This window comes from Aythya marila (genome assembly GCF_965140915.1).
Source record: "Aythya marila genome assembly, chromosome: 2".
Classification (NCBI taxonomy): Eukaryota; Metazoa; Chordata; class Aves; order Anseriformes; family Anatidae; genus Aythya; species Aythya marila.
This window is the reverse complement of record NC_139043.1, coordinates 68,173,976-68,197,262: the sequence shown is the minus strand read 5'-3', so window position 1 is coordinate 68,197,262 and position 23,287 is coordinate 68,173,976. Positions and strand designations below refer to the sequence as shown.

Sequence of the window (23,287 nt, the reverse complement as noted above, 5' to 3'; positions counted from 1 at the left end):
TGCGATGTGACGGTCCGGTGTCAGCCTGTGTACCTGCCTGGGAGCTCCTTTTTCAGGTAGGTTTGTGTTTTTGTCTCTTTGGACAGCCAGTTTATTTCCAGCTGGCAAGTGCAGCAATGCCAGGGACTGCAAGAAAAATAGAGAGGAATAAACTTTAACTGCTCCTGTGCTCAACTCTGCTTTCTCTTTTCTCATGTTACACTGTGCATACATGCTTTCTAGCTCAGGTGGGACACGTTATGCATGTGATAGAGAAGATCACTGCCAGGTAGGACTGTTCCAAGGAAAGAGTTTTGTGGAGGCCATGCAGCATCCAAGAGCAGCGTGAGACTGAGACAGTTTCATCTTGGTGCAAGGACAGAGGGATGGGGGCTCCTTTATATGGGCACAAAGCAGAAATCTGTGACTACCTGCATTTCTGAAACAAAAAAAAACACACTGAGGAGAAATTGCTTGCTTGCTGAGGCCTTGCTGTGATTCTGACAATGCCGATTCAAACTGCCAGCTTTGCGTATGAGGGTCATGAAAAGGAATGCCGTGAGACTGACAGATCTGTCCCAACAACAGAATATAAAGGTCTAAGTAATTCCTAATAGATGTGAAATACATGATGTCTGTCACTACTGACCAAGGCCAAATTGCAACTTAAATCCACAACGTGCAAAGCCCATGAATTTTGCTTTTTAATTTGCTAGTAAATTAGTTGAAACCAATTACCTATATTGATGAAGGTCAGGAGCAGTTTACTGAGTGCTAACTATATGCCTAAGAAAATATCCTTCCTGACTGGGAAGGTCTGTTCCCATTCATCCCCAGGGAAGACATTTCAATTGCTAATCTTACTGGGGAGTGTGTTTCTACTGCGTGAGCTGTACCAAAACCTCCTCTAAAGCAAAAATGAGAATTGCCACAATGAAGGCCCAGGGAGCAATAAAAAGGAGCTGCACTGCAAGTCTCATTCAGCAACAGATTTAGTTCTACAAGCACAGACCTCTATTACACAGCTCCTGTTGAAGAACATGTTAAATTTGATCTTCTATTTTGCCCAGTAACTGGTTTTGTACCCAAAATGCATGCCAAGGTCCAGTACAACCCACATCAAGAGAAGCCATAGGTATCATGAGGTCTCCTGGCACCCGGCTGCTCCTTCACTGATTTTTGCCATAATATAATTCAGATTTACATGTAGATTTGGCTGTTCCTTGTGTATGAACTTTGCACCAAGACCTCAGAAAGAGACTTTCTATGTGGCTTTATACTCTGTTTGCTTCCTTGCTCTGTGTGTGTGTATGTGATTTCTGCCTATAATCCAAGGCTTGGGCGTTATTTCATAGAAATCACCACAAGTTAGAACTAGTTAAAAACAAAAACAAAACCAACCCACCAAATGATCAAAAAATTTTCGACAGCTTGGATTTCTACAGTAATTATTTGCATGCATGTTTTCAGAATTTTAAATAATAACAGTGCTGAAGCATCAATGCACCAGGATTAAGAAGTACCACCAAGCATGCAGCCTTCGTTCCCCCAAAGGCTAGTAGTACCAAAGGATTGTGGCTAGTCTGGTTTGCTGAAAGGGTGTTGCAGCAGTGTCTGTGCAAGAAAAAAAAAAAAAAAAAAAAGTTAAGGCTTGCATTTGCATTCCAGTCCTATGATGAGCAGGTCTCTTCCTCTCATTTTCTGAATGTAGCTTATCTGTTTGCTATGGATCATACAAGTAATGCAAACTTCGACAGCTAAGAGTAAACAGTCTCCTTGGACATATATTCATTTATATGTATATAAAGTTTTTAAGTCTTCCTAGCTGTCTAGCAAGTTACACAGTGCCTAAAATAGAGTTTTAGAAGCACCTGAGCAGTTTCAAAGTTATTCAAATGCTTTGGAGGATCTCAGCATTTAATACTTTGGAAATATTACCTGTGCTCTCTGCCCCAAACTGAGACTTCCCCAAGGAAATCATGCTCCCGCAGGAAAACTGGCACCTGCTCCCAGTTTTCCTCCTTCCACATTTTCCTCATTCCAGATGGTTGGAGCTCTCCTGTAAGACCATGGTGCAGGGAAAGAAATGGTCTTGCAGTTGGTTGAGGGCAGCTAGTCCCAATGGGAACACACTGAACTCGATGGTCCATGGAGCACAGAGGGGAGCACAGAGGCTGCTGGCTTTATGACCTGAGATCACAGCATTTTGTGTTACTGAGGTGTCTGGCAGGGTTCACTCCTGAATGAGATTCACTATAACGATCCAATTAGGAAGTAGCAGTGGTTTGAGGTGTTGTGGGCAGGTCTGTGCACCCGTGGGACAGCGTTCACCAGTCACTGAGCTGGGACCAGTGAACTGGTGTTTGCTCCATATTCCTTTGTTGACTTCGACAGTGGTCTCAGCTCAGTGTTTGCTCATCTCTCTGAATCCTCTTTTAACAAGCTGTACTGTTGGGCTGTGGTGCCATTTTCCAGATGACCTCTTAGTGGTGTCTGGCAAGTCTCCTTTACTCCCTGTGACTTTGAACAACCCTGTTCCAGTCCTTCGGCTCCACCAGAGCAGTCTTCCTGCCTCCAACCAAAGGCAGTGGCATTGGTGAAGATGACTGCACTGGAAGCCCAGCATGACCATGGCTACCCCTACCTATCCTTGCTAGCTCCCCAATGAGGTGTTGTTTTTGAAGAGTGTGCTGCTTATCATCACTGTGTAAGCTTGACTCCTGCGTCCTGCATCAGTGCCTGCCTAGGGTTCATTCTGGCCACGAATCCTTACAAAGCAGCTTCAGAGCTCCTTTCAGAACAGCTTATGACTGTACCTGGTAGGGCTGAAGCTACCACCTGCAGTCTTCAGTCTTTTATTAACTGAGTGCATGGGGCCAGGATGGGAGGAAAGAGACCCAAAGGGCATCAGGAGGAACCTGTCTGTGCCTGAGGTAGCCTGTCTGCATGTGTTGGAAGGCAGGTGATGGTATTTCCACCTTTGCCTTGTAGCATGCTGGATTGCCTGATCAAAGCATTTATTGGTGCAATCTCAGATCATCTGACATTGCCTCAACATTATTTCATGTTGGATCAAAGTATTATGAGTATGGAAAATGCTTACATCCTGCAAATATGCTGTCTCATGGCAGCATATCCACAGTAACAGACTCGCAGTTGGAAAAGAGAGAATTACCAAGTGTTCCACTTTAGACAGAGCCATGCCAAAATCTCTCACTGCATAAGCATGATGTTGTACCTAATGCATGCATGGCTCTTAGAAACAAGAATGCCTTGTTAGAAAGCATAAGGTTAACTTAAATAGTTTAACTAGTAGATTTTGTGAACTTGGTTCCTTGTGATGACTGTAAGCCAGGAGCTCATCACAACTCATCCACAACACTTAGCAGAAACAATTTTACAGCTTCCAAATTTACAACAAGCAAATATTGTTGCAATATTGTTCTGATATAACTCTACACAGAGGCCAAAAACACTTTTCTGCTTTTTATAAATGACTGTTGGTGGCCTTACATGGTAATACAGTGTACAAACCATTTGTAATTCTCAAGTAGCAATGACTGATAATCTTGGATGGGTCAGAAAAAAAAAAAAAGTCCCTATAAATAATAATAATAATAATAAAAAAAGAATTATACAAGAGGTACATATGAGTGTTTTCTGTCACAGTATACACCTACAAAGTTTCATGGCACTGGAATTCCTGCAGGAAGAGTGGGAGGGAGCAATTAAGAGAAAACCCACAAACTGTATTCAAAGACACTGAAGTATGTGGTGGTGGATGTTCTTGTTAAATTAGCAATTACACAATGTGTCTGTTCAATCTTTAGGATGCTGTGAAGCAGCTTCCCTCTACAGTTTGTTCACTACTCATGTTCGTTCCACGTAAAGAACGACTACAAACATATATGAAAAGTAAGGACATCAGCTGCGTATTATGCATCAGCCTGACACAGGCTTTCTCCATAAGGAAGCAAGCACAGCCAGTGAAATGAGGTGTTTCGGATGTTTGATCTGACCTCCTTGTAATATTTCAAGTGAGACTCTTTTTCCAAGCAGCAATGAATACACTCAGATATTGCTTCTTTACCATCTTGATTCTCAGTGTTTCCCTTCTATTTGTTTTCTATGCCATTAATTTCCATGTGCAAAAATCTCTAAGGAGGCTCAACTTCCCAGTGAGCTCAACTTTAGCAGAAGCCTGTAAAGCACTTATTGAAGATAAGGCGCCCTTTCTGAAGGAAACTGCTTTAAAAACATCCTTCAGAAAATCCAACTGCACAGAGTACATCACATGGAACCACTACATCACCCGTGCCCTGTCCTCCGAGGAGGCCGCCTTCCCCCTTGCCTACATCATCACCCTGCATAAGGAGTTTGAGACCTTCGAGCGGCTCTTCAGGGCGGTCTACATGCCCCAAAATGTCTACTGCGTCCACGTGGATGGTAAGGCGCCGGCTGCCTTGCGGCAGGCAGTGTGGCAGCTGGTGGGCTGCTTCCCCAACGCCTTCCTTGCCTCCCACACCGAGCGGGTGGTCTATGGCGGCGCATCCCGCCTGCGGGCCGACCTGCACTGCATGCAGGACCTGCTGGCCTCCGCCGTGCCCTGGCAGTACCTGCTGAACGTCTGCGGACAGGACTTCCCCTTGAAGACCAACCGGGAGATTGTCCGGCAGCTGAAGGGCTTCAGGGGAAAGAATGTCACCCCTGGGGTGCTGCCGCCACCCCACGTCATCGCTCGCACCAAGTATGTGCACCGGGAGCAACTATACCCTTTCTTTTCTTTCATGCTGCGGACGTTTGTGCACAAGGCTCCCCCACCACACAACCTGACCATCTACTTCGGCTCTGCATACATTGCAGTCACCCGGCCCTTTGTGAAGTTCGTGCTGCAGGACCGGCGTGCCATCGACTTGCTGGCATGGTCCCAGGACACCTACAGCCCTGATGAGCACTTCTGGGTGACTCTCAACAGGATCCCAGGTAAGGACACCTTCTTTCTTTCTTTATTTTTTTTTTCCTGAAGATGCACGCGTAGGTGTGCACACACCATACACATTCACATACCTCAGGCTGACTTTGGCAAAACCGAGATGAAAAATGTAATCAGATTACAATTCCTACAAAAGGATGAGCTATGAAATAAGCTTATTGGCCACTTAGATCACTGTTCTGTGTGGTGTGCATTACTTTCTTTGTATCTGACCAAAAGCCCAGAGGATCTAAGTTCCAATTCAAACCTTTGGAAATCTCTGCTGATTCAATCATTTTACTGGTAGAAATCAAGATGAAGAAAAGGCACTGAATAAAGAATAAGCTATGGAAGTGAAGGTTTACTACAAGATATCCACATTTTGTGGAAGGACTTTATTTTTCCATGAATAGAAGCCAATTTCTTTTTCTCTATCTATTACTCCAGAGCAAAAATCTGAATTCAGCCTATAATTTGCTTCTAGTCTTCACGTGCCCTTCTGTGGGTACAAAGATATCAGCTCTCCCGTAACAGCTGCAAAAAGCAGGTGCTCATAGGTACTGCCTAAATTCCAACATACAGGCTCAAGGATTGGTTAAGAGGAACAGAATTAGAACCAGTACTTTCACTTTTACCTTATGTATTTATAATTAGTTTTACCTTGTCTGAGGAAGGGTTGGAAAGTGCACAGGACTTCTCCCCCATGCATGCACACTGCTTTTAGAAACACCAGGTAGGATTTTACTGCTCCTAACTTCCTAGAGTTTCATAGCAGCCCAAAGCAGGAACACAAGCAATGGAAGCAAGGATAGGTTTATTCTCCTGTCTTTTTCTTTTTCATCCTCTAACTTGCAGAGGATGAAAACAAGGAGCAGTTTCCACATGAGAAATGCTCCTTCCTCTTCCATGTTTTCCCTGCCATTACTAGAGTGACAAAAGTAGCCATATAGCTTTGACAGATGTACTCAAGGGCTGCTGTCATCCAGGATTTTGAAGCCTATCTCCTAAGTGTAGCAGGAGGTGTCAGACTGTCCCAAGCATATGCGAGTTGGATCCAATGCTTGATGTGACTCTTGAAGATAATAGCATCAGGCAGTGGTCCAGCTATTAGAACAAATAGTTGGAGGCCTTCATGCAGGAAGAGAGATCATCTGCAGATCAGTTTCGACACACACCGTATCATGAAAGAACTAAACAAAACAGGTATTTGTAGTTTCAGACAGCCATGACAATCTCATTCAGATAATACAAAAGACTGTTTGGTCCCCATATCTTAAAATAGCACGCTTATTACCCACAGCCATGCAACAAAGACCAATACTTTCTTTTCCTCCTGCATCCTGCTCATCCTTTCCTCCCTTCTGTGCCAGGAGGGTTGCCAGTTCAATTAATTAGCCCTGAAGTAAAACAATGTACTGTTTCTGAGTGGGTGAGTTGAACTGACTCAGTGAAGAATCCAGCCAGCACTGAAGTCAGCACAAAGAAAAGCAGGGGGAAACAGGCAGATGTGGGTAAGAAGGAGAGGGAAATCAGGAGGAAGAGAAGTCAGACCTTCCTCTTTCAGGGACAGTGAATCATTAGCCTGGTTCAAGCTATCTTCTACAATGCCACCTGTGCATGTGGTATGGGATTCAGTGTGCCCCCTCACACACAGCACAACTCTGTTCTTTCACTTCTCTTCAGCTTTATGTGAGAGTACACATAAGGTGTGGGGAGCTGGGGGTCAGCCTCTTCTCACAGATAACTAATGATAGGACTAGAGAGAATGGCCTCAGGTTGCACCAGGGAAGGTTTAGATTGGAAATCAGGAGACATTTCTTCTCAGAAAGAGCAGTCAGGCATTGGAATGGGTTGCCCAGAGAGGTAGTGGATCCACTGTCCCTGGGGGTGTTCGAGAAAAGGCTGGACGTAGTGCTTAGGGACATGGTTTCGTGGGTGACAGTGGTGGTAGGGGGATGTTTGGACCAGATGATCTTGAAAGTCTTTTCCAACCTTAATGATTCTATGACTCTATAATTCTATGATTCTGACCTGGAGGTCCCGCTACTGGGACCTCCCTTGGTCACGCACATGCCTCCACAGGGGTGATGGTCACTTGGTATAAGGGAAGCTGGGGGTTTGCAGGGAAAGCGCTAGGGCAGAATTGCTTTTATTCCTGGTTCTGCAAGAAGCCTGCAGCTGTGGATTGTGTGTCCCAGAGGGGAAGAAATAAAGATTGGTGTACCATGTCACTTCTGCTGATGCGCCAGCCTGGGAAGAACACTGGTTACACAGCATACCATCACTGCTTGCTGTAAAATGTGACAAACTTTTGGGTTAGTGTGAACACAAGGTAGTTGATTAACAGAAGGGGTGGTTCACAGTGTCCTGTCTTGCATGCCCAGACCACCCTTGATTTGAGTGGTCAGATCACTGAACCTCTAGGCAGCTTCCCTTTGAGAACAAGCACCTGGGGACATCAGCAACCTCAACCCGCTATCTTTGGGTGAGGTCCTTTCTCCTGTTACTGCTAATTCAACATAGAAATAGGAAAGCCGTGGAAGATGACTTTGCATTCTACTCTGTGCTTGCTTTTCCAAGTATTCATCCAGCTGTGTGCCTATCACAAAGTTTTTTTTTTTTTTTTTTGGATACAATTGCATATCGTGTGTACCTAAGTGGAAAGAACCAGTCTCATCTCACCTTTCTCTGAACAGGATAAAGGTTGCTAACTGACTCATTCGTTTCAACAATGGCTGAGAAAGAACGAAAAGGGTGGATAGTTTTGTTAGCAAGTGGTGTCTTAAATCACACCCAAACTTCAAAAGTATATCTGCACCATCCTGATGGCAAGCCCTCAGCTGGGATTTCAATAGTAGACAGCAAAATAAGAAGGGCAGTTGTCATACAGTATGCCTCAGGGAATGGCAGGCATGTGGGAGGCAGTGCTGTGAGTCAAGCTAAGTGCACTCTCAGGGCAGACAGAAGTTCTTTTTGTACAAGCAAACAGACACATAAAAATTTTAAAATTAGGAATTGCCTAATGTGATTGATTAATGTGCTATCAGTGATACCCTGAATTTTCTGGTATTCTTCTCTCACAACCACCACGAAAGGAAGTGGATGAGATTTTCCTTGAGAGCTATCAGCTTTTATTTGTCTCTGAAACTATTGCCTCAAATAAACTGCAGTGAAATTTTAACAGACCTGCTCCCCCCAGCAATTTAGGCTGCATGAAGGTTCCTTCTACAGCAACTAAATAATTTAAAACTACTTTGGTACCTCTCCATAGTTTCTATACAGACTCTTAGAATGACCTTCTCAGCAATGCATGCACCATACTAACATTCACCATTTGGGTTGGCTTTTGTCTGCCACAATGGTTCATTTTCCTTAAGTTAGTGCCCACACTTCAAATGACAGGTAGACAGAGAGGCAGATGCTTTTTAATATGATTCCAGATAGCAATGCTAGTTGAACAAGCAATATTCTAGAAGGAAGTATGTTGTACCTATATCTGCAGCATTACTTATATAACTAATACTTGTTATCTTGTTCCTATTCCACATTATTTTAATGAGACTTCCTGATCGAGCAAGAATTTCTTGTAGTAATAAGGTATAAAAAGGCCAGGGAATCTTTTGTGATCATTATTGAGTCTTATGTCCACAAAGCTGTTGCAATCTCATAATTAAAACCTTTCTCTTTTGCCAAACCTACTTAGGGCAAGGTGTTGCAACACAATGGCAGCAATCACAAATACATCTGCTTTATGGTAGAATTTCCAGAAAAATTACTCTTGTCCTCTATTCACCATTCAGATACCAAAGTTCATCTGAAAAAATGTGAATTAAAATATGGTTTAGTCTTTATGCAATCTGCAGTCACTGGAACTTAAGTACTGCTTTCAGTTTGATCAATTTGATTTTGCTGCTATTGAAGTCAAATGTTGCTTCACAACCAGTTGTTTGTTTTGCACTAAAGCTGCCTAGTGATGACAGGATAAGGAAGGATATGCCTTAAGGAAGGCTTTCTGAAAAGGCACAACTAATAAATGGACTTGCACTCCTTTGCTTGACTCTCCAGTATCTTTGTATCTATCACACATTGGCATAATGGGCTTCAAACAGCACAACTCCTTGAAGAGCAGAATCAGATGACAGCATCTTAAGAAAGCATGTATTTTTTTTTGAATTTTACCATCAGGTAATATCTATCAAAATTATTGCATGTGACTAAACAAACTTCAGTCCAGCTGCAGTAACAGCGCCTCTTTTTGAATATAGTGTTCCCATGAGATGCTGAGCTGCTTACAACCCCTTGTTTTCATTAGGAAGGCACAGTCAGGCATCCTGAACCTGTCTTCTGCTTTCATCTACACATAAACTCATCTGACTGCACTGAAAGCTGTGTTACACGTGTTGTGAGACAAGCCCTGTTGCCAGAAGCCTGTCTGGGCAGCCGATGTAGAAGTCAGCAGAGCCATTCCTGACAGGGTGCTGGCAAAGCGGGCAAGTCCTGAGCAGCCCTGTAGAGATCAGCCAGCTCCTCTGAGTCAAAACCACGACCCTGCTGAAGATGCTCACATTGGTTTATGGGTGAATAAAAAGCTTAGAAAAACCTACTTCAAAACATATTGTCAAATGAAGCTGGTTACTAGAACTGAGACCATTTCCTTATTATCCATCAGATTAATCAAAACAAGAGGTGCAGGTTAGCTCTCCTACCATTGTCAACAGCCTAACTGCTCAAGCAGAGAGCATGCATTGCCTTAATTCAAACCACTGTCTTGAAAGAAGCAGTTTCAAACAAGCTCCCCCCCCCCTCGAGTTCTATTTCCTACTCTACAGGTTCAGAGGTCTGCTTTAAAGCTTGTCAATCTTGTGTTAATTTAACTCCCACCCCTGCCACACACACTGCTTTTACATCCGTAACCCCCACTGAAATGGACATTTATGGCAACAAGATTCAAAACTGAGCACTTGTACATTCTTAAGGGGAAGTGGTGGTTTTTTGTTGTTTTTGTTTTTTTCCTGTTATTTCAATCTAATCTTGCAAGAAGAGCTTTTCTTGCAATATTTTTTTCCCCTTTTCTTCTTTTAAAAGAAGAGTTTTTCTTTTAAAGACCTCCTCGTACCTTTACCAGTCACCTCCCTGAAGGACAGCTGGGAGAGCTTGTCTTGAAGGACAAGCTGGACAACAACTAAACCAGGATTTCAGCGCAAATCCTTCCTGCGTGTCACCTCAAGAACCCAGCAACCATTTCCATTTGGAGGTGACCACTTCTATCCTACTTGTGGCTGCTTGGTCTCCCTCGCTCTTCCTGGCACTGGCAGCTTGTGGTTTGGACTTCTCCCTAGGCACTTCTGTAAAATGACAGAGGCTGGAAAAAAAGCAACAAAAGAAAACCAAACACAAACCCAAAGAGAGAACACCCTCCCTCCCCCATCCTCCCCCTCCAAACCAATCTAATCCACAGTTCCAGAACCTGGAGAGCACTAAGACGGACGGATTCCCAACCCCGTGAAAGGCAGCCGGTAACAGCATTACCAGTGCTGCCTCTCCGGCCCTGCATGGCCATGCGGCAGCGACGGGCAGTGGCAGTGCTGGTGACCGTGGTGCTGCTGGGTGCCGCCGTGCTGCTGGGCCGTGGCGGGTGGCGGACGGCAGGGCCAGGCAGTGGCTCAGCTGAGGGCATGGTGCTGGAGCGGGTGTGTGGGGCGCTGCTGGCTGGGCAGGCCCCTGGCATGCAGGGCGGTGGGCTGCGGCCCGCGACCAGGGGCTCATCCTGCAGCACATACGTGTTCCACAGCCGGTATATCACCCGTGCCCTGTCCTCCGAGGAGGCCGCCTTCCCCCTTGCCTACATCATCACCCTGCATAAGGAGTTTGAGACCTTCGAGCGGCTCTTCAGGGCGGTCTACATGCCCCAAAATGTCTACTGCGTCCACGTGGACGGTAAGGCGCCGGCTGCCTTGCAGCAGGCAGTGTGGCAGCTGGTGGGCTGCTTCCCCAACGCCTTCCTTGCCTCCCACACCGAGCGGGTGGTCTATGGCGGCGCATCCCGCCTGCGGGCCGACCTGCACTGCATGCAGGACCTGCTGGCCTCCGCCGTGCCCTGGCGGTACCTGCTGAACGTCTGCGGACAGGACTTCCCCTTGAAGACCAACCGGGAGATTGTCCGGCAGCTGAAGGGCTTCAGGGGAAAGAATGTCACCCCTGGGGTGCTGCCGCCACCCCATGTCACTGCACGAACGCGATTCATGCACCAAGAGTGGGAGGGAAGCAACATTTCGGGGCTGGTCACCCCCAAGGTGCACAAGGCTCCCCCACCACACAACCTGACCATCTACTTCGGCTCCGCATACATTGCAGTCACCCGGCCCTTTGTGAAATTCGTGCTGAGGGACCAGCGTGCCATCGACTTGCTGGCATGGTCCCAGGACACCTACAGCCCCGACGAGCACTTCTGGGTGACGCTCAACAGGATCCCAGGTAAGCTTTGAGGTCCATGTCCTGGCATCCAGCACCTTGGGACAGGTGAGGAGAAGGTTTTAGTACTAATTATTGCTAAAATAGTACAGTAGGAATAACTGGCCATGGCATGGTGTCAGCTGATTGTGGTGGTCACCACGAGTCTCACCTCTGTGGCATTAACCCTAATGGAGTTCGCCCACCTATGCATATCCCACTCCAATACCAACGTTTTTCAGGAACGTAAATATCTGATCCTAAAGTCCAGCCAAAGTTATCACTGATTTCAAAAGGTCTCTTAGAATAATAGTCCCTCTCTACCCCAAGCATGCACCGTTTGGAGCAGATTTAGGAAGTGTGCCCTAGCCCTCATGTGCCAGGTGAGGGCATGGATTTTTTTTCTGTGTACCAGCTTACAAAGTGCAGGAGAAAATCTTGGATGAGCTGGTGGTATAGATGTGTAAGCTCATTCCCTATACAGCTGCAAATGAGGAAGCACACACTGCTGCTTCAGAAGACCAGAGAGGACTAGCTGCTTGTCAGCTTGGCTTTAACTGATGCGTTGGTTTGGTTCCGGAATTACAGGTACAGGGCTTGGAAGTTCAGAGCAAATTGGGCAGCCATTTATGCTGTAGCATTTCCTTCTGAATGTCAGTTTATGCATGCGTTGCAGAAATGCAAGTACGGTGGCTCATTTTATGTAACATATGGATGTCTTTCTTGATAATACCTGGTAGAGATGCAAGAAGGAAATGGAGTTGCCTCTGTCTTAGTGCCAACACATGCAAATCAACTCTCATTGTATTTCAATGGTAAAAAGAAGTAAAAAAAAAAAAAAAAGGAAGAGCTTAGCTGATGCATTTTTCTCCATCCCTCTAGCAGCAGAGTGCAGGCCACAGTTTGCTTTCACTTGGAGGGGAGTCCAATATACTTGGAATCGACTGCCCCAGGGGTGGAAACACAGCCCTACCATTTGCCATGGGCTGATCCAGTCTGCACTGGAGCAGGGGGAAGCTCCTGAACACCTGCAGTACATCGATGACATTATTGTGTGGGGTGACACAGCAGAGGAAGTTTTTGAGAAAGGGAAGAAAATAGTCCAAATCCTTCTGAAAGCCGGTTTTGCCATAAAACAAAATAAAGTCAAAGGACCTGCACGAGAGATCCAGTTTTTAGGAATAAAATGGCAAGATGGGCGTCGTCAAATCCCAATGGATGTGATCAACAAAATAACAGCTATGTCTCCACCAACTAACAAAAAAGAAACACAGACTTTCCTAGGTGTTGTGGGGTTTTGGAGAATGCACATCCCAAATTACAGTCTGATTGTAAACCCGCTCTACCAAGTAACCCGTAAGAAGAATGAGTTTGAATGGGGCCCTGAACAACGACAAGCGTTTGAACAAATCAAGCAGGAAATAGTCCATGCAGTAGCCCTTGGGCCAGTTCGAACAGGACCAGATGTAAAGAATGTGCTCTACACTGCAGCCGGGGAGAACGGCCCCACCTGGAGCCTCTGGCAGAAAGAACCTGGGGAAACTCGAGGTCGGCCCCTGGGGTTTTGGAGTCGGGGATACAGAGGATCTGAGGCCCGCTATACTCCAACTGAAAAGGAGATACTGGCAGCATATGAAGGAGTTCGATCTGCTTCAGAGGTGGTCGGTACTGAAGCGCAGCTCCTCCTAGCACCCCGATTGCCAGTACTAGGCTGGATGTTCAAGGGAACGGTCCCTTCTACACATCATGCAACTGATGCTACGTGGAGCAAGTGGGTTGCACTGATTACTCAGCGGGCTCGAATAGGAAACCCCAGTCGCCCAGGAATATTGGAAGTGATTATGGACTGGCCAGAAGGCAAATACTTTGGGATATCATCCGAGGAGGAGGTGGGTCGTGCTGAAGAAGCCCCACGTTGGGCGCCAAAAAGACTGTCGTGGTTTAACCCGGCTGGCAGCTAAACACCACGCAGCCGTTCGCTCACCCTCCCCCCTCCCTCTCTGGGACGGGGGAGAGAAATGGAAAGTGAAGCCCGTGAGTTGAGATAAAGACAGTTTAATAAGACAGGAAAATAATAATAACAAAATAATAATAACAATAATAATAATAATGTTACAATGGTGATAATAGTACTACTACTAATAATATGTACAAACAAGTGATGCACAATGCAATTGCTCACCACCCGCTGACTGATGCCCAGCCTAACCGAGCAGTCTGGCCCCCTCCCCCCGGCTAGCCACCCCTATATATTGTTTAGCATGACGTCAGATGGTATGGAATACCCCTTTGGCTAGTTTGGGTCACCTGTCCTGGGTCTGTCCCCTCCCAGCTCTTACTGCACCCCCAGCCTGCCTGTTGGCAGGACAGAGCAAAAAGCTGAGATGTCCTTGGCTTGGTATAAGCACTGCTCTGCAACAATTAAAACATCGGGGTGTTATCAGCACTCTTCTCATCCTAAGCCAAAACACAGCATTCCACCAGCTACTAGGAAGAAAATTAATTCTGTTCTAACTGAAACCAGGACACTGAGAAACGTGTTGTGTCCTGTGGATGAGGTCCATGTTCTGAACCAAAGTGTATTTTTCCTGCCTCCAAACCTCTGTCTGAAAAGGAAGGGTGCTCAGCATGGTGTTGTGCCCACAGGAGGTGCTGCTCACAGAAAGAGTGTGCTTTGCTTGCCAAGTAGTGGTTTGCAGCCAACAAAACTGCACAGGTCAGGTATGAAGACGACCATGACTGACTGGAAAGACAGTCCAGCCCTCTGATGCCTTTAATTTCATTTCTTCCCTTAGCGTGTACTTGAAAAACACTTCCTTTGCTGGGGGCACCTTCAAGTTCCTGAAAAATAAACTGTCACAATACAGGATTTGAGGGGGATTTGAGCTGCATGATTCTCATGTTGGATAGAGCAGAAACATCGCACTTCCCCCTTTCCCCTTACTTTCCCTCCAGCAACCAAGTACACTTAAAAGGTGGACAGGAAAATGTGGAGATATTGATCATGCTTCCCCACTTGTGCTAAATGAGAAGGAGCAGGGAATATGTTCATCCCTGTTGTAGTTTACAGAGCAGCCTTCATTTCTGCTGCCTGTGTTTTAGGGACAAAACTCCTTTTAGCCCCATGGAGGGGGAGATAAGAGCTGAACAAAAGTAGAGGTTAGCAACTCACACCTGAGTTTATATTCATATTTAACATCAGCATAACTTTTCAGACAAAGTATTTATCAAAAGAGGTCCCAAGAACAGTTTCTGAATAGGAAAACAATTGATAAGGACCAAACAAATATATAATGGAGAATGTGATAAATCTATTTTTTTTTAGTGCTGAACTACATTATTCCTTACTCTTCAATTAACTTACAAAAATGCCTAGTTTACTTAATTTGAGAGCTAGTGAATAATGTGAAGTCAGTAATTTTGTATTCCTAGAAGGCAGTGCTCCCATTGTTTTTGTGGATATCCTGAGGTCTTTCCTGTTTTGTCAGTCATCTTTTTTGCTTTCCCACAGTGTCAGCATTTTCCAAGATTTTCCTCACACCACATTTACTGCCAGCTCTTGTGAACAGGTTTTTAATTTGGAGGAATAACATATATCCCAGGCCATTTGAGGTGCATATAGCCTGTCATCACTGCCTCTTTTTTTTTTTTTCTTTTATGAAGTGTTATCTTTAGTTGGATGCTTTCTGCAAAGGAATAACATTTTCAGAATTTTCCCCAGGACAAAATCATGCTTTTTGGCATGTTCTTTTGTTTGACAAAAGCCTAATATACAAAGGAGGGGCAGAATAAGATTGTGACGTTCCAGTTATTGCTGCCAGGTATCTCTATAGCAAACTGCTGCAGTGGTTCTGCTGGCAGATCAAGCAGTCTTTTTGCATCTGACATAAAAGTCACAACTCAATATTTGCAAACAACCTTTTTTAGTTGCAAGGAACATGCTGTATTTAAATACACCAAACCAAGCAAGCAATCTGAAATCAAAAACAAAGCCAAAAAACTACTTAACCTTCCTCCCATCAAATTTCCTCAAAACAAACCAAAATACCCACTCCCATGCCTTTGATATTACTCAGTGCCTTTAGGATCTCTTTTGACCTTTGCTGTACTTCTCTTCAAGCTCACAAGCAAAGTAGTTGTTAGGCTAGAGTAATTGTGAAGATACTGTGATGACTGCCATCCAGAAGGGAACAGAAGACAAGCAAACGAACAAACAAACAAACAAAATAGAATAGTAGCAAAATCTCCCTTTGCTTTCAGCTTTAAATTTCAGAAAACACCAAAGTTGAGGTGATGACACTATTTCAGTTACCATTTGAACACTGCTGATGGCTTCTTTGTGTTCTGCAAGCACTAGCTTTCTGTTCTGTTTTACAGAACTGCTGTCAAATAACCCCTTTTAGGAGTGTAGTTAAATAGCAAAATAAATAGTTTATATTAATACACATTTTAAATGACATTATGAAAATCAGAAAGTGGGCTAATTGCTCTTAAAGAAAGAGGTCAGAAGTGGGGATTAAAATGTCTGTTTTATTTTACTTAAAATCATACTGGGCACAGGTCCTGCAACGGCAAACCAACACTATTCTGCATTTTGTTCAAGCTCTAAAAATCTTACTGTAAATCGAGGAAAATTGCTGTGTTTTTAGTACTGAGAGTCAGTACAAATGATGGATAATAATGCAAAAATTATGAGGATGTTTCAATAAAAAGCTGCATGGTTCCCTCCCTGCCACTCAGATAGTTTCTTTTGAAAAGCAAACAAGAGGACATAGGAATAAAAGACTTTAAATAGCCCTATTAAAAATCTGGAAGAAAAAGATTTGAATATGTTTATCTGTTCAAGTAGTTTAACTTTTGCTTTAATTACAGTTCAACTATGACCAGGGGTTATTAGTTAATGACATTATTAATATCATTGTTGTGATGGAATAATAAAGTTTGTTCATTGTGAAATAAGAAAGACTTTGCTAAAGAGCAGGGTAAAAGCTTTGCAGAATAGCTGTATCCTGTAGAACAAAGAACCGCAGCAGCTTCCTGATAGAACAAAGATTGTAATCTACTTGTTTTTCTTAAGTTGCTAGACAGGTGCAGCTTCTTGACTGGGCAAAGATTATTATCTACTTCCTAAGCTGTTAGACAGATTTTGCAATATTCTTAGGTGTTAAGCTCTGGGTCTTGTAGGGACCCTTATAAGGAGATAAGAGGGGACTGATTCGTAGAGGAAGACTATGGCCTTCATCTTCACGACCACCAAAAACTGAAGACGACCCCCTAGCAACAGCGCGCGTAGCCGCAGATATGCCAGGATGTGGCAGTGTAGCAGACAAACAACCGGAACTATTAGACTATAAGAAGAGGAGACTGGAGAAGAGGGGCGCGCGCCGTTGGTGGAGCGCAGACTCCCCGGCCGCCCAGCGCTGTTTTGTTTGCATCCGCTTACTCAATTAATAAATTTTTGATAGACCAAAAATTGGCGTGGTCTAATTTATGACAATTGTCATCTGTGATGGGGGGACTCTCAGAAGAGGGAGCTGCAGCTTGCTGCTGCCTGCCACTGCCACCCCAGTCACACCCTGTTGCTTCTGCTGCAGCTGTTAAAAAGATTGAGTTGCAGGTACTCCACAGTGGTAAATTAATGCTTGCATTTGAGCAAGTTAGTCTTTTCCTCTGTTTGTAGCTTCATGAGGAGAAAGCAGAAATAATGTCTGCATTTTTGTACCTGCATGTGTTTGGCTCCCCAAACGTTTCCTGTTCTGCCATACAATAACTCAGGCACAACACTACATTGCTGGGCAGGAAAAAAACAAAATATGTTGATTTTTTTTTTTTTTTTTTCCAAGCAGGCAAATAAATTATTTACAAGTGTTTGTGCTACAGTGAGAAGTTGGTGTTTTTCCAGTTTTCTTAGTGTGTATGGGGTGGCAGTTACAGTCTGCTTAGCTCTCAAGCAACAAATTAGCCAGTAAGAAAGATAAAATTTACAGAAAGGGATGAGTTCGTAGAAAGCTTTTATGATTTTACATAACATGCCTTTACTTTTTTCTACTGTATTTTGAAGACTGTTTTAAGAAGGGCTTCAATAAACATCTTTCACTATACTGAGCGTGCTATAGAATTATAGAATATCCCGAATTGGAAGGGACCCACAAGGATCATCAAGCCCAACTCCCAGCACCACACAGGTCAACCCAAAAATTCAGACCATGTGACTAAGTGCACAGTCCAAACGCTTGAACTCCAACAGGCTTGGTGCAGTGACTACTTCCCTGGGGAGCCTGTTCCAGTGCACGACAACCCTCTCAGTGAAGAACCTCTTCCTGATGTCCAGCCTGAACCTCTCCTGCCGCAGATTGACACCATTCCCGCGGGTCCTATCATTGGTCACTTATAGCCATACAGATCAGGCATAGAGGGTTTCCTAGCTGTACCTACCTGGTCAGCTTCTACCTTCAAAACCGAACGCCTCATCTCATGGCAATGGGTCTTTGTTGCTGCCTAGAGTTGAAAATACTGAAGTTCTCTTGACTTAAGCAGCTGCCAACACATTGCATATATGTTGCTTGTTTACTCTTCATGAAATACTAAACACTGAGTGCTCAGCATTATTCCCTTAAGTACTTAAAATGGATGTTATAGCAGGTGTTCATCATTTACCAGTTTATGTCTAGATAGGTCCTGTGATATGTCTAGACATTAACATACTATTGTGTACTTTCATAAGCTATATAGTTCAGTTTCAAGAACTCCATCCACTGATATCACACTTGAACTTGTTCTGGTGGTCTCTTTTCCTTTTTGTTTTCTCAAATATATATATATATATTTTAAGAGAGAGAGAGAGAGAAGGAAACTGTAAGAAAAAATGAAGTATTTAACACTACTGAAGATGTGATGTGTCAGTGGCCTGGTGTGCAAATAGCACTGGGAGGGCCATACTGGTTATGAAGGTGATGTGAATGCAGTATACTGCATGCAGTATCACACTGAGACTTTGTTTTTCAGGTAAAATTATTTAGGTCTCTTGGGCTGTCAACTTGTTCACAGAATGAAAGCTGCTTTCAGTGAAAAAGCTTTACAACAAAGTTAGCATCCAGGCATTGGTTGACACATACTACAGAGTATTTTATCCTAGTTTTGTGAGAAGGGTCCTAGCAAACAGACAGAAAACTGAGCATATACTTGTTAAAAGGACTAATTATTTTATTTTTTGTTACCTAATTACCAGGTGTCCCAGGCTCCATGCCCAACGCATCATGGGAAGGAGACCTGAAAGCAGTGAAGTGGATTGATATGGAAGAGAGCCATGGAGGTTGTCATGGTAATGTATACATTTTTCATCCTTTATTCTTTCTGTTCATCTAGTGAAAAACACTTGCCTATTTTTCCTGTAGTCCTATGGCCTCTAACTGTAATGTGAGTCAGTCTTCAGGTGGCAGATAAGGCATTTAAAAGGAGTCAGCTCTTCCGTAGTCATTAGGTAGTGAATGATAATAGCTACATATGACAAGCAGTGAGAAAGCTGGAACAGTTTTCATGATATGACCTTAACAAGATATAACCTCTATGGCACACTTCATTTTTTGCTTACTGTTTTGTACTTCTGACATAAAAAAGTGGGAGAAAAAGAGAATACAAATTTTATTTCAAGAATTTTTGATCCATCTCATATAGTTTTTTGTGCTGAGGAGAAAAATTTTGAGAATTTCAGTCAGCTTAAATTGCATCAGTTTCACATCAGCATGAATACTCTGAAATAAGTGACACTGAACCAGTGCCAACAAGAATTATGTAGCTGAAAATCTTGTATAAGTAAAAGCGTAAGTTCCTCTTCACTGACAGAAGAAAATTCTCCCCTTTGCTATGTGTCAGTCTCATCATAGAAAGTCTTAACTAATAACACTTTACTGATCTATCTCCTTATTCAGGAATTTTACTTGTTGTTTACTTTCAAGTAACTTTCTTCATTTCATTCATTTTATTTACATTTATGAGGTATTTTAGCGTGTTTGTTGTGTAAGAGATTACTGATAGTGGCTTTGCAGATAAAAGTTACCAAAATAAAGTTTTGGCTCCTTGATCACGCCTGTGGAAATAAACCTGGGTTCTGACATTTCTGACATTTCTTTCTTTTTTTTTTTTTTTTTTTTTTGGCAGGCCGTTATGTCAGAGGCATTTGTGTGTATGGAACGGGTGACCTCAAATGGCTTTTTAACTCCACCTGTATGTTTGCAAATAAGTTTGAGCTCAGAACATACCCACTGACTGTGGAGTGCTTGGAGCTGAGACATCGAAAGAGAACCTTGTCCCAGAGTGAGGTTCAGGTGGAACCAAATTGGTATTTCTAGCTAGCAAAAAAAAATCAGACTACATCAATGAAAGTGATCGGGAGAATAGCAGCAAATGTCTAATTTCTGCTGTGCTGGTAACACAAATTCATCCACCAGGTTTCTTTAGGATGTGTGGTAGATACAGCTCAGTTCAGCTTGTCTCACTCAGTCTGCAAATCTAACCTTTGATTGAACACCCTGAGGCCAAAGTGTGAGAGATCCAAAAGGAAGCACTAAGGCACAACCCCTCTTGCAGCTGGCCTGTCTGCATTTTTGCCATTTTTAATGGAATTTTTTCCAGCCATAACTTTTGTCTAGCTATAGTGACATTGCTACCTATTTCTATAAAATGTATAGAGAATCATGCATCCTTGGGATTTCTCGTACCTCAGTAAAAAACAGGAATACAGTTGGTGGTCATACATATAGATGCTGTTTTGTCAAAGACAAAATCTAGTGCATAGAACCGTCAAGAAAGTACTGGAAATGGAATAAAGATGCTGCACTGTCCAGATCTTACCTGTTCTTTAAATATCTATTGGGACAAGGTTTGTGAAAGAAAACAGCATCGTTTGCTAGGTTAATGAATATGGCTTGAAAAATTTCATAGGCAGGTGCAGAAGCCCTTCTTCATGTCTGAAAAACAAGGGCTTACATATTTGTTTTAGAAGGCCAACCAAAAGAGCTGGAAAAAAAACTAAACTAAACTAAACTAAACTAAACTAAACTAAACTAAAATAGTCTCTATACACAGATTTTGGCTCACCTGTGTCCTTAGATCATCCCATGTAGGACACAAAGTAAGGAAGACAGTGGCAAGACACATATTTTCAGGACTGGAAGAGGGTAACTGTGCTTTGGCAATAACTCAGTAATTCTGTGTCATGTTTTGATATAGCCTGAGTATTCTTCCCAAGTTTACTTCCTTTGATCTTAAACTAGTGGCTAATACACATACTTAACATTAGGGTTCACTTCATCCCAGCCCTATTTTTATTCCCCTTTATTCAGCCACTAGAGGGAGGCAATCAAATATGTTCCTTTCCAAGTCTACCTAATGCTCTTCCACGCACAGTTTAAACAGACTAGGCATGCTGTAGAGAAAAATCTGCATTCAGGAATATTTTAGTATGGCCAACAGAAGGCAAAAGTTACAGGTATCAGTCACTGTGTCCTAAAAAAACAAAGCAGGGAAGCAAAACTCTGAATGCTTCTTCCTGTAGTGATGACTGGTGGAGTTTATGTGGTATTTTAGCTGCACTGTTGAATGACCCAAGTCAGCAGCACTGGGGTAGTACAAATTGGGAGTGAATGTGCTGCTCTCCTGAACAAGCGAAGGTGGCTCAAAGAGGAGGTCTTGAATAGCAGCAGTTTAGCATCCAACTTTATTAAACCATTGCTAATTTCGGTTTTAACAAACTGGATTGCAAACGGCAGAAGTTCAGAAATGACAACACATCATATTCAGATGTCCTGAAGCATGGTTGGTAACCCCCAGGCATGGGTCTGAAAGGGCTGGATCTGCTTCAGTCAGCTTGTTCTGTGTTTATAGCTGTCAACACTTAATAATGCAGATTTCTGCAGAAAGGCATCAAGAGTTTATCTCCGCAGCAGAGTTTTGGTGGAAATCCTACTCGCTTTCTTGTGGAGGGAACTTGCTACCATGGTGGCAGCTGAAGAGACAAGTCTGTTAAAGAAAGAGTTTTAAAGTGCCCAACTAAGAGTTCTGGAGCCAAAATCCTCCCCCCCCCCCCCCCCCAGGTTGTTCTGTCTAGCTGAATAACCCCAAATTGAAATGTTCCAAATAAAAGACAATTTCACAGTTTAATGTGACTATTTAAAGTAGCACAGAGTACAGACAAGGTTACATTTCGATTACATTTCATTGTTCAGACTCAAGAAAATACAGGCAAATGGCAAAATATCTCCCAGTAGCAGAAGCAATAAGTTTGGCAGTTTGAAGCCACAGATATCAAAGGCTCCAAGCCTGAGCAAATATAGATATTTTACGACTGTGTTGTAGTACTGGTTATAGAAAGAACCCAGAAAAAAATCAAAGGTGGTTAGTCTACTGAGAGACCTTGATTTCAAGTTTGTTATTGTTGTTTTTAAATGAATGCTACTCTTTTTCATGTTTTTCTTGAAATAAATCATTTTGTTTTCATTGTGTGACTGATTTTTGGGTGCAAATCATCAGCTTCTTTTCTTTTTAAATGAAGACAGGCTGAGGGAGTTGGTGTTGTTCCTCCTGGAGAAGAGAAGGCTCCAGTGAGACCTTACAGTGGCCTTCCAATACCTAAAGGGGGCCTACAGGAAAGTTGGGGAGAGACTCTTTGTTACGGAGGGTAGGGATAGGACAAATGGGAATGGTTTAAACTAAGAGAGGGTAAGTTTAGATTAGACATTAGGAAGAAATTCTTCATTCAGAGGGCATTGAGGCGCTGGAACAGGTTACCCAGAGAAGCTGTGGATGCCCCATCCCTGGAAGTGTTCAAGGCCAGGCTGGATGGGGCCTTGGGCAACCTCGTCTGGTGGGAAGTGTCCCTATCTATGGCGGGGGAGTGGAACTGGCTGGGCTTTGAGGTCGCTTCCAAACCGAGCCATTCTGTGATTCTATGATTCTAAAATAAAAGGTTCTGACAGCTGACCTCAATAAATACATCTAAATCAGTGTGACCTGACAGTATTAGCAGTGCTATTGAATATCAATAACAGACATTGCCCCTTTTTTTTTTTCTACAGATACAGTGATAAAAAGCAAACAAACAAAAAATTCTTTCAAATACTACTTTTGACTGCCTTTCTGAATCAGTATGAACAACAGAGCAAAGTTTTCCATGCTGTTTCCCCCCCTCAAAAGCTGACTGGGCCTGTATCGATGCTGTATGAGCTGCTTCATTCCCACACAAAATTCTGTGCTAGATACTGCTAGATACTGCATCATTCTTTCTTCATTCCCTAGCATCTCAGATGTCCAGTCAATTAAAAAAAAAAAAAAAAAAAAGAGAGAAGCAGCATGCATTTTTTTTTTTTTTTTTTTTTTTTTTTTTTTTTTTGGTCACTCAATACATGAACTAGGAAGGAGAGGAAGCGAGGAGGTTTGGAGGAGCTGATGGCATGCTCTATCAGAGAGGTAGGGAAGAGATATCACCACTGCATCACGCCGTGCTTGCTGTCATCTTAGTCTAGGACAAATCTTGGACTCATCGCCAGGGTTTGTTGAACTAGTCTGTTAATGCAGGTAGGTGGTGGTGCAAGACTTGGAGCGCTCTGGTGCACAGTTGTACAGCACCATAGTCAGTCCTGCAATGGGATGTATGAGCTGACAGGGCTGCTTCTTATGGAATTTTCTCCTACAGGGTTCTGAAGTACCTCTTTGATGTGAGAACTAAGAGTTCCTTCCCAGGCTTTCACCTTGCTAAGAGACAGCATTTCTCCAGTCCCCGTAGGCACTGTCAGGGTCTCACTTCCCACCCCGCAATGCAGCACCGTGGCCTTAACAGCGGAGCTGTGGCGTTATTAGCTCGCACGGCCTGGCACAAGGCAGCAGAAGGGG

The 23,287-nt window shown here is 43.5% G+C and overlaps 2 protein-coding genes across 3 annotated transcripts; both read left to right on the top strand.

The window, feature by feature from the left end:
* Positions 1-21,817, top strand: LOC309874178 (N-acetyllactosaminide beta-1,6-N-acetylglucosaminyl-transferase-like). 2 transcript variants are annotated; one of them, XM_082752120.1, is made up of 4 exons: positions 1-56; positions 3,810-4,962; positions 18,630-18,722; positions 19,559-21,817. In XM_082752120.1, exons 2-4 carry the CDS (start codon positions 4,041-4,043, stop codon positions 19,747-19,749), a joined length of 1,206 nt encoding a protein of 401 aa, XP_082608246.1. In that variant the 5' UTR covers positions 1-56; positions 3,810-4,040; the 3' UTR covers positions 19,750-21,817. The 2 variants fall into 2 exon arrangements, with proteins under 2 accessions (XP_082608246.1, XP_082608247.1); XM_082752121.1 differs by lacking the exon at positions 1-56 and having other exon boundaries at positions 3,729-4,962.
* On the top strand, positions 10,489-11,592 carry LOC309874179 (N-acetyllactosaminide beta-1,6-N-acetylglucosaminyl-transferase-like). Its single transcript, XM_082752122.1, has one exon. The coding sequence runs from the start codon at positions 10,504-10,506 to the stop codon at positions 11,434-11,436; it is 933 nt and encodes a 310-aa protein (XP_082608248.1). The 5' UTR covers positions 10,489-10,503; the 3' UTR covers positions 11,437-11,592.
* Positions 21,818-23,287: the final 1,470 nt, after the last annotated feature.